Here is a 10,940-nt window from a genome sequence, read left to right as displayed (position 1 = left end):
CCTTTGGCTTTAATAAAGAGAGTAAAGAGGTGAAACAAACATTAAACAATGGTAACATAGACTAGTGCCAGTACAAGGAGCTGTAGTCGGGGGGGGGGGGGTTAGGGGGGGGGAGAGGAAGAGACAGAGAGAAGAGAGACAGACAGACAGAAGAGCGACAGAGAGACAGAGAAAGAGAGAAGAGAGACAGACAGAGACAGAGAGAGAGGGAGAGAGACAGAGAGAGAGGGAGAGAGACAGAGAGAGAGAGAGAGAAAGACAGAGAGAGAGGACAGAGGAGACAGAGAGACAGAGAGAGAGAAGAGAGACAGACAGAGACAGAGAGAGAGGGGAGAGAGGACAGAGAGAGAGGGGAGAGAGAGAGAGAGAGAGAGAGAGAGAGAGAGAGAGAGAGAGAGAGAGAGAGAGAGAGAGAGAGAGAGGGAGAAGGATACTGGACATGCCGGGTATCTGGAGCAAAAGCTTTGGTGAAAGGGCAGAGGCCGGCCCCAGAGGCGGGTGGGTGGACGGCCATGCCCAGCTTGGCTGATAGCGAGCCCAGGCTGACGCTGTGCGTCGCTGATAGCCTCCCTCTCTCTCTCTCTCTCTCCTTCTAAACCCACACCAGCACCAGCACACTCCCCGCCCGGAATTCCAACAATCCCAAGAGTTCCTCAATGGAATTCCAGAGAGCCAGAGGAAGACAGATGAATCAGACAGGGGGTGGGGAGGGAGGGAGGGAGGGGAGAGAGACAGAGGGAGCAATGGATTGGGAGTGGAAAGAGAGAGAGAGAGAGAGGGGGGGGGGGGGTCAGGTGGTGAGGGGGGCAGAGACCGAAAGAGAGAGACAGAGGGAGTGATGGATAGGGAGTGGAAAAGAGAGAGAGATAGAGAGAGAGGGAGGGGTGGTGGGGCAGAGACTGAAAGAGAGAGAGAGAGAGAGAGAGAGAGAGAGAGAGAGAGAGAGAGAGAGAGAGAGAGAGAGGGATGAAAATAACTTGTTTTGAGCTGGCGGCTGCTTGGCCCCTCCTGACCGCCCTGGCAGCCAGTGAGACACCCTACACTTCCAGAGACGGCCGACCCTTTAGGCTCCAGCTGCCCAGGAACCTCTCCTTTGGGGACCATGTCGTCACTGGCTTCCCCCCCCCGCCCCGCCCCCCCCCCACCCCCAAACCCCTGCTACACTTCCTGGAGGCTCGGGTCATCTCGACCGGTACTCACTGACAGCCTCTGCGTGTGTAAGGGTATCATCTTCAGGTCATGGCGGATCACGGCCTCAATGACATCAGTTTAACCTGAGGGCGGGGGGGGGGGGGCGGGGGCGGGGGGGTGGAGGCTACACTGTGACGACTGTCACCGCACTTCATTCTGAGGTCCTCTACGACCTACTTGTTGTTACAGTAGAGGCCTACTTCTAGCAGGAGAAGGAGGAGTGAAATAAATGACTTTCGCTCCCCTCCAGATCAGGCCATTAATAACAACAACAACAACAACTCACAGATGGAGGGAAGCATTTGAACTGCGGCGGCTGGTTAAAGCAGCCCTGACACGAGCGTGTGCATTATTTATGAACACCTCAGAGCGAGTCGAGGCAAGGCGCCCCCCCACCTACCCCCTCCTCCTCTCTCGTAGCGAACTTTCACAGGATGTTCCGGCCTGTTTGAGTTGGCTGTGGGCCCCCCTGCTGGGAGGATTTGGCTGGAGGTGTGTGCGTGGGGGGGGTGGGGTTACAGAATGAAGGGAGGGAGGGAGGGAGGGAGGGAGAAGAAAAAGAAAAAAAAGAGAAAAGTTCCCACTCCCAAGATTGAATGATAAACTGCTGACACACGATCTCTGAAGCCCTGTCTCTTTTCCGATCACCGCTACGGCGGGCGGTCGACCAGGACAGGTGACATGTATTATGCAGAAGCAGCGGTGGCACACAACAGCACAAGCAGCTGTAGACAAGAGCTTTTAAAAAAATATTTTAAAAAAGAAGAAGAAAAAAAAAGCGAGCAGGTGGCTTAACCGGCGACAGATTGATAAGGCCGCAATTACACGCACTTTAACTGTTGATCGCATCACATTAGAGCTTTTCTTTCTTTGCTTCTTTTTTACCGATTGAGAAACACTTGTCGAGGCGATAACCGTGGCGATAACCGGGCCACTTCATAAATCACTGTTTCAAAACTCGAAAAACTAAATGTCTGTAATTAATGAATGTCGGTGTACCTACAGACAGCGATGTTTCAAGCCCTGTCAGATCTCACGCCGCATTCCCCCCTCCACTGCTGTGGTAACTGGAGAGCTGCCATTTGCGACGGGGGAGACATGCGCTCCTCTCTCCGTGAGCTAGAAAGGAGTTCTTCTGCAACTGTGGGGGGGAGGCACACCACAATCGGGGGGTGGGGGGGGCGGGGGGTTGGGGGTAACTAAGTGCACTCTAATATCAAACACATTATTGGTCCTCCAAGTGCGAGGACAGAGGCAGGCTATTTATTGCCTCCAGCAGAGCTGGGGGAGGCCAAAGTTCAACCTCCATCGAGATAGAGAACCAAAACAATGTTGTTTCAGATAGGACCATGTGTTCAAACACACACGAAACTGGCCTTCAGTAGGACAGGGGGCCATGCAGGGGGGCGGGGGGCCATGCAGGGGGGCGGGGGGCCATGCAAGGAGGCATGCTTCAGGAGGATGGGGGACCATGCAGGAGGCATGCATGCATGCATGCATGCGAGGAGGGAGCTGAAGCAGCGTTGCATCATGCAAAGCTTTGACGATGCAGATCGATGTGAGGACTCAGCTGGAACCCATTGATGTGATTCTTCTGACATGCAGGAGAGCTGAGCTGAAGAACACACACACACACACACACACACACACACACACACAGACTCCACCCTTCCCCTTTCAGAGCAGAGATTGCGGTTGAGATGTGGGTTACTCCAGGGTGAATGAAGACGAGTCTGTCCATGGATGCACACAACATGCACACGCACACACAGAGGCTCATACACTCAACCCCACCATTTACATACAGTCTATCAAGCTGATGCTTAGTGTGCTCCATGCATGCATGCATAGTACACACACACACACACACACAGACACACACACACACACACACACACACACACACACACACACACACACACCACACACCCACACCCACACCCACACCCACCCAGAGGCTCATAAACATCTAGGTTGAAGCCAACCCTGACATGGTCATACACACAGTACATCAAGCGGCGGCTCAGTGTGCTCTCCTGCAGTTGGAACAGGCCTATTTTGGAGCTGCACGCCTATTTTTGGACATATTAGGAATCTCTGAATAATTCCTGCAAGATCTTGTCTTGTCATTGCATAAGTTGCTGCTGCTGCTGCTGCTGCAACGCTGGCTGAGCCGAGGTGTCGCACACGCAGCGGCCTGCTGCTCAGTCAACGCAACCCACAGAGACAAACACAAAAAGAGAAGAGTACAGTGAGTGGATCATCGGAACAATGCGCTGAAACAATCCGACTGTTACTGCAGCAGAAAGCCACTATAGGCCTGGAACGGGACCAACAATCGGCCCGTCGAAACAGCAATTTTAGTATCCGTGCAGCTGAAAAAAAAAAAAAAACTCAGGGTTCCATTTGCATGACAAACGTCCCGTTTGTGCAGGGGTGGGGGGGTGGGGGGGCAGGGGCATAGTAATAGGGCTGCAGAACACACACACACACACACACACACACACACAGTGGAAGGGTCACTGATAGCAGCAGCAGCACAACACACACACACACACACACACACACACACATACACACAAAGGGTCACTGCCACCATCACAACAGCATAATGGTGAAGGCACGACTGTCTGGACAGGCCTGTTAGAGCCTTAAACCACCCCCAGGAGACCTACTGACACGCCAGTGGACTGTGCTTACCAAAACATGCACGCACGCACGCACAGTGCCCAGCACTGGACATGAGAGCAGGGGCAGGGTTTCATTTGAGGAATGTGGTAATGCTACGTTAGCCTTGTGTTGTAAAGGGTGTGCAAGTAGAGTGCTATTGATATTTTGCATTAGCCTACTTGTTTATAAATCATAAAGAACAGTTATAACTCAACAGCTGAACTGACCGTCGCTAGGTTTGTTGCATAACAACCTATACACCCTTTATAATCCTTCATACACCCTTTATAAACCTTTCATGCAAACTGTCACTGATAATGCCAGCCATTTTGTACAGTATGCTAAATGCATGTTTCAGTCATTTCTCAGGTCTGCCTTCAGAAGTCAAGGACTCACAGTACAGTAAGTGGGAATTCTGGGAAAAATTCCCCAGCAAAACTAGACAAACACAATGCTGCCACAGTGTAAACACTTGGAGGGTTAAGCTGTGGTACATAGCCTACATACAATACTCATGTTATGCAACTCAGACACCACCGTCTCTCAGAAGACACAAAACCAGTCATTCATCAGATATGGCTGTGTTACTCACATACAACACCCAGCCATGCCATTGGCTGCAGCTGCACCTGAATGGACAGAAGCCCAGGTGAAGGTAAACACTGCACACTCTGCAGCCATCAGGGAGAGCCACTACCTGGTCATGTCACACTCAGCCAGCGTGTGTGTGTGTGTGTGTGTGTGTGTGTGTGTGTGTGTGTGTGTGTGTGTGTGTGTGTGTGTGTATGTGTGTGTGTGTGTGTGTGTGTGTGTGTGTGTTTCAAACGTTTACTTCCACAAAACAGGTGTGTCACCTGTTAATGATATCACCTCTCTTCAGACTTGGAAAACAACTAAACAGCAGCCAGCCACCCCCCCCCCCCCCCCCTTACAGCAACACACATCGTAATCTATGCAAATTCCATTCAAATCATGGGCATTTTCTTGGTATTACAGAACACAGAATACATGTACAGTGTGTATAGCCTATGTGGTAAACGCTGTGCAAGAAGTGTCATCTAACAATTAGGCCAACGGTGTGGACTCACATGCATACCCTGAGTTTCAGATAGATAGTTCACTGCCATTACACTGCCATTACACTGCCATTACACTGCCATTACACTGCCATTACATTGCCATTACACTGCCATTACACTGCCATTACACTGCCATTACACTGCCATTACACTGCCATTACACTGCCATTAGGCCTAGTCAGATTGCAAAGCAGCGCAGGAGCAGCAGCCGTCTCACTATTAGACAACGATTCTGCAGATAGACTTGCAGTTGACAGTGGCGGTCACAGCTGACAGTCGAGTTACGGTGACTTCTTTTTTTGCTCGGAGACTTGTATTTTAATAGCCTATTGCCCCTGTTCCTTGAACTGTTCGCAGCAAATCTATATTTAGCTCTTTGTTTTATTTTTGAAATGTCTACTTTGTGCATTACAGCGGTGCCAAAGCTTAGGGAACGGGGCGCCCCCAATAATGTTTCCATTACGCTCTTCTTGTGACACCGAAGTAACATATTTGTCAAACTTAAGTGTGATTTTTTTCCTGTGGTTTGAGTATGACCATTGACATCTGCACGTTGTCACGCCGTGTCCTCGGCTGCACCACATGCACAATAATAAGCAAAGTTTGATTATGCCTGCACCCCCCCCCCTTGTGCAGGGCAAATGCAGCAATACATGCATTTCATGGTTTACCTTGCAAAGACAACACCTCGTCAAAATGTGCATTTGGCCGTGCATGCTTTAGAGGAAGGCGGTGCAATAATCTCTTTGCAGAGTTCCTGACTGTATGACAGGCCAACTATAGAACATCCCTGGTTAGAACAGGGCTGCGAATAAGGTCAATATGAGTGAGTACAGACAGCATCGTCTTACCAGGAACTCTGCAAAGGGGAAGATCTTTGAACAGGAAATGCAACTGACCCTTTTAAAGCATCAAACTTTAAAATGCATTGACCACAGCCAACCTGCAACAATGCACTTTGCAAACAATGCAGCGGTGATTGCATATCAGTAGTTTTGCATAGATCGCTTTTGGTATTCTTACCTCCCTTTGGCTGAGACATTTCCCCTTTGCTTTGATGGGGGGGAGGGGAAGCACAAAAGACTTTGCCTTCTTTCTCACTCCCTCCCTCCATCGCCCTCGCACTGGAGCTTCAGCGGCTTGCTTTGCAAACAAAGATGCAAAATACAAGCCTCGATCTTCATGCACGAGGCGCCCTTTTGCGTCTGAGCCGTGTGTTTCCGTGCAAAGGGCAATATTAGAATTGCACGCCTTGCAAAACGGACTGGAAATGGGTAGTTTTGCAATTGCACTGCAAAGAATTCTCAGCGGCACTTACATGATGGGCCAAGGCTGGCAGCTGAACGCTCCTAACTTGGATCAGTGTGAGCCCCAGCGGACGAACGTTCTTCCTGCTTTGAGCGCAAAGGGTGATGGGAATCGTAGTTTTCTAGGCAAGCTGATAAGCCGATCTTTCATCTTCTCAAGCTGAAGTTTGGTCGCGATATGACTGATATACATACTGCATAAAATAATTAATTGTATATGTGGCATAAAGAAATTATTATTACCATTGGCCCATTGTTATGAATGTCCCAGCATCTCACTAAAGCACATACATGTTTTCCTCAATATTATTCTTTACATAAGACAAAAAGATGTATTGTTTTCCATTTTATATAAACTTAATGTGCTAATACAATCAATAAACATGTGTGTCCTCCCTACAACAGAAGGAACTGAAGACATTCATAGACGCACAAACTGCCCTGGAAAAACGTTGCTTTATTGGATGGAACCACAACCAGAGATGCCCTCAACACTACAGCATCAGTGCGGACACACTCGTTTGTTCATTATATCAAAACTTCCTATTTTCGAAAAAGCTTAAATAGGCTACCCGGTGGTTATAAAATAAAAGTTACATCATAACAAATCTAATATAGTAACGTTTTTGAGAAGGTAAATGCTATTCCATAATAGTGAACTAAATGCATTCGATCACGTTGGACTAATCAATACTAATTTCTACTCTGACAACAATTGGTTTGTAGGTCCACTACAGGAGATCGTGTAGGCTCCACACCTGGCCAATAACAACCTACAGTATGACTACGGCTGTCATCTATGGGGAGATGAAAAGGGACCTAAACAATACTACCTTTCATGCAATGTTGAGGAATTTCATGTATAAATGTATGTGTCAGCTAATTGATTAAAAACGTTATGTTATTCATAATGGCTCAAACTGAGCCCACACAAAGTGACACACGGTATTCTCTTGTCTTTGGAAACACTGGAACAAATGTCTGTATGTGTTTTGATCACTGTGATCTTGAAATGCCATGGTCTCATATTTCTGTACTGTTCTGTTCTGTTCTATTTTATTTTATTTGCTAATATGGACTGAAATAAATCTACATTGAAATTGAACTAAACTGAACAATCGTAATAGCACCATTATCAAAACATAGAGAAACATTTCAGAAACATGACTTGAAATACTCCTTGATCTTTGAATAAATATACGTTCAGTTCAGTAGTCTGTACATAGGACATGCCTCTAAAAACACTTAGAGGTTGTCCTGTCTCTGTTTCCTGTGAACATGTCATCATGATGTCATCATCCACAAAACCAACACTATACTGACACTATCCGCATCCTTGTTGATTAGACGTTTAAAGCGTAATAGCATCATTCATCATCGTATTAGAGAGAATATATGACAAATGACACACCAGAAAGAGAAGAGGCGCTGTTGGGAGACATAATAGGGGTTTTGGAAACCCACCTCTCTACCCACCTCTCTAGACATTGAATAGACATCTATCTATCTATCTATCTATCTATCTATCTATCTATCTATCTATCTATCACACATACACACATCGATCGATCGATCTATCTATCTATCTATCTATCTAGGCTATAATGCGATATGACTGTGATGATTTAGTAGAGCAGTGTGTGTGTGTGTGTGTGTGTGTGTGTGTGTATGTGTGTGTGTGTGTGTATATGTGTGTGTGTGTGTGTGCATGTTGAAAGACCAATGCCACCACCTGTGTGGAGAGAGAGGGTCAGTTCTTGGTAGTGATGAGGGTGTGGTACAGAGGCTTGACCATGATGTGGAGATACAGCGAGCCGTCGATGAGGTAATCGGACGTGCGGCGGAGCAGGTCAGCGTCGACCAGGAAGTCACCGGTCTCCTCGCTGCTCTGGTGGAAGTTGTACACATGCCTCACCGCCGCCACCTTCCCCCCCTCCTGCCTCGCCATGACGACCACCGTCTTCTGGAAGCTCACGCCGGCGAGGTCGGCGCTGGAGGTGGCCGGCGTGATGACGAGGCGGGGCCGCCCCCCGCCGTCCGGCCGCGAGGCCTGCTCCGCCCCGTAGATGGACCGCATGCTGAGAGGCAGCCAGCGCGGCGAGAACAGGGCGTTCCAGGTCACCCGCCTGTTGGCGTCGTGGCCGCTGGGGCCCAGCTGCGTCTGGAAGCTCACAGTGCGGTCGTCCCGCGCGGGGCTGTCGACCACCCAGGGCGACCCCCACACGGGCGACAGGTAGTTCCTGGGGATGAAGAGGCTGCAGTTGACGTTCAAGTACTTGGCCATGTGGACCGGCGGGGCCGAGTGGAACTGGAAGGACAGGTAGAGGAGGTCCCGCACCGACTCCCCGTAGCGGGCCAGGACGGCCGACTGTGTCTGCAGGCGGAAGAGCTCCCGCGGGGGCATCATGGCGTAGCGCACCGCCCTCAGGGCGTTCTCAACCGTCAGGCCGTCCGGCCGGTTGTGGGCGATCCAGGCCTCCAGCGCGGCGAAGAGCTCCGCCTCGCTGTGGAGGACCAGGTCGGAGCGCTGGAGGAGGGACATGAGGAGGTCGCCGCCCGCCGTCAGCCACTCGGCGCTCCGCAGCACGGAGGACAGGTTCCAGCAGAGGTAGCGGAGGCAGCTGTCCCGCAGGGCCCCGTCGCCCGCCCGCACGGCGTACTGGTACCAGCTCACCGCGTGGCCCGAGGGGGGGTCGCTGGCCAGGTTCCGGGTCATGTACTGGGCCACGCCCTGCCGGAGGTCCTGGATGTGGTACTTGGCAGCCAGCTGGTGCAGCGGGATGGCCTGGTCCAGACGCAGGGAGATCTCACCGCAGTACAGGTACCTGGGGAGGGAGGGGGGGAGGGAGGGAGGGAGGAAGGAAGGGGGGGAGGGAGGGAGGGAGGGAGAACAGGGCAGAGAGTTCAGCAGGGATTTGGAAAGGAGAACAGATGTTTATATATATGTGCAATGTGCTGTATATCATAAGACGCTGAGAAAGCTTCGTCGAATACACCCACCCACCCCCACACACGCACATACACGCACACGCACACACACGCACACACACGCTTTATCTGGAGTACCTCCAGACGGCAACCCTACCCCTAACAAAAAGCGGTAGCCAAAGCTATTTATGGTCACACCCTATAGAATGTTCCAGATCTCCAGCAGAGAGCCCAGAGAGCTGTCCAATGTCGCCCTACTAGTCAGACAGCCTCTAAACTACACCAGACTATGATCAATATGTTGCCTCCTCCACAGATCATTAGAATAATGTCATTCATTGATATTTTCATTTGGTGTGCTGAACCAGTCACCGAGCTGCAGTTCTTCCTCACACCACTAGAGGGAAACAGACAACTTGTTTGATCTGTCGGTGTTAGGTGTAGAAGGAATCCCAACATTGAAAGCGCAACCTCTCCCTTCGACTGAGTTGTCTCCTGGACCCTTGCACCCCTTGCAGTTTGGGGGGGTCGGGGGGGGGGGGGCAGGGGTCCCTTAAGATAGAGAATTCCTACCGACCCCACCCATAATGCCCCCCCCTCCATCCTTCTTTCTCCTCCCTCCCCCCACTCCATCCTCCTCCCTCTCCTGTTCCTCTTCCTAATCTCTTAATCGCCCACCTCTCCCCCCTATAATATCCCCCCCCCCCTCCCCCTCCCCTTGCCTCACCTGATGAACTTGTCGAAGACGGCGGTGCACTCGGCGGTCTCCCTGAGGACCAGGGTGCTGCTGTCGTTGAGGCCCAGCAGCAGCTCCAGGAACACAGGGCTCTGCAGCGAGAGGACCAGGGAGTGGGCCTGGATCACCTTCACCTCGCCCGCCTCCGGGCTCTCCACCCTCAGCCCCACGTCGCTGCCGTTGCCCTGGGCCAGCAGCGCCTCCAGACGCCGCACCAGGGCCAGGGGGTGGCTGATGGTGTCCGTCCCCCCGCCTCCACCTCCACCCTCCTGGGTCCCCTCCGGCTTCAGGACACCTAGGGGGGGTGGGGGGGGGGAGGGGGGTGGAGAGGGGGGGATATTATACGGGGGAGAGGGGGGGGTTGATAAGTGAGGAAGAGGGACAGGAGAGGGAGGAGGATGGAGAGGGGGGATGGAGGTGAAAGAAGGGTGGGTATTATGGGGGGTGGGGGGAGAAGGGGGTTGCAGGTGGAGGGGGGGGGGGGGGGTTGAGGAGAGAGGAGAGGGAGGAGGACGGAGAGAGAGAGGGGGAGGAGGGAAGAGATGGCTGTTACACAGACACAGAGAGCAGCCTCTACCCGTCCACAACATCCAATCCATAGGATCGATCAGCAGCACAGGATTGTGGGTCAGATTTAATTAGTTCTTTGATATCGGCTCCTGATACTATTTAATTAATGTTTTGATAAAAAGCTGCTGCTGCTGCTTTAGGCAGCTGGTCCTGTTGGTTCCATGGCCGCTTGGACAGCGTTGATATGAACTGTCATGAACCACATTCTAGTAGTTTACTGTTCAGCACCTGCTCAGCCCTGGAGTCTGGTTCCTCTCCAGGTTTCTTCCTCCCAGGGAGTTTTTCCTTGCCACTGTGCCGTATAGATATTTATATGTTTTATATATTCTCCTCTCTGGGGAGTCTTTAGCTTGGCTTGCTTTATGGGGGTCTGTGTTAGATCATAATGGTGTGTATTGCATTTATTGTTTATATTGTTTAGTAGTTAGAAGCAGAAACAGAAGCAGCTAGAAGCACGTT

At 51.0% G+C, this 10,940-nt stretch overlaps 2 protein-coding genes across 2 annotated transcripts in view; both read right to left on the bottom strand.

Annotated features, from left to right (window-relative positions):
- The window catches only part of map2k6 (mitogen-activated protein kinase kinase 6), a 36,952-nt gene extending 30,702 nt beyond the window's left edge, over positions 1 to 6,250 (bottom strand). Inside the window, exon 1 of the mRNA XM_080542609.1 lies at positions 5,964 to 6,250. Within this exon, the coding sequence (XP_080398735.1) occupies positions 5,964 to 6,054 (91 nt within the window). The 5' untranslated portion in view covers positions 6,055 to 6,250. The remainder of the gene's footprint in view (positions 1 to 5,963) is intronic.
- Positions 6,251 to 7,997: 1,747 nt separating this feature from the next.
- The window catches only part of btbd17a (BTB (POZ) domain containing 17a), a gene marked incomplete at both ends in the record, with an annotated part of 4,558 nt that continues 1,615 nt past the window's right edge, over positions 7,998 to 10,940 (bottom strand). Inside the window, 2 exons of the mRNA XM_080542482.1 lie at positions 7,998 to 9,072; positions 9,903 to 10,206. Of these exons, the coding sequence (XP_080398608.1) occupies positions 7,998 to 9,072; positions 9,903 to 10,206 (1,379 nt within the window). The remainder of the gene's footprint in view (positions 9,073 to 9,902; positions 10,207 to 10,940) is intronic.

Source organism: Nansenia antarctica, assembly GCF_963989245.1.
Source record: "Nansenia antarctica genome assembly, chromosome: 11".
Classification (NCBI taxonomy): domain Eukaryota; kingdom Metazoa; phylum Chordata; class Actinopteri; order Argentiniformes; family Microstomatidae; genus Nansenia; species Nansenia antarctica.
Note: the sequence above shows the minus strand (reverse complement) of the source record. Positions and strands in the feature narration are given on the sequence as shown.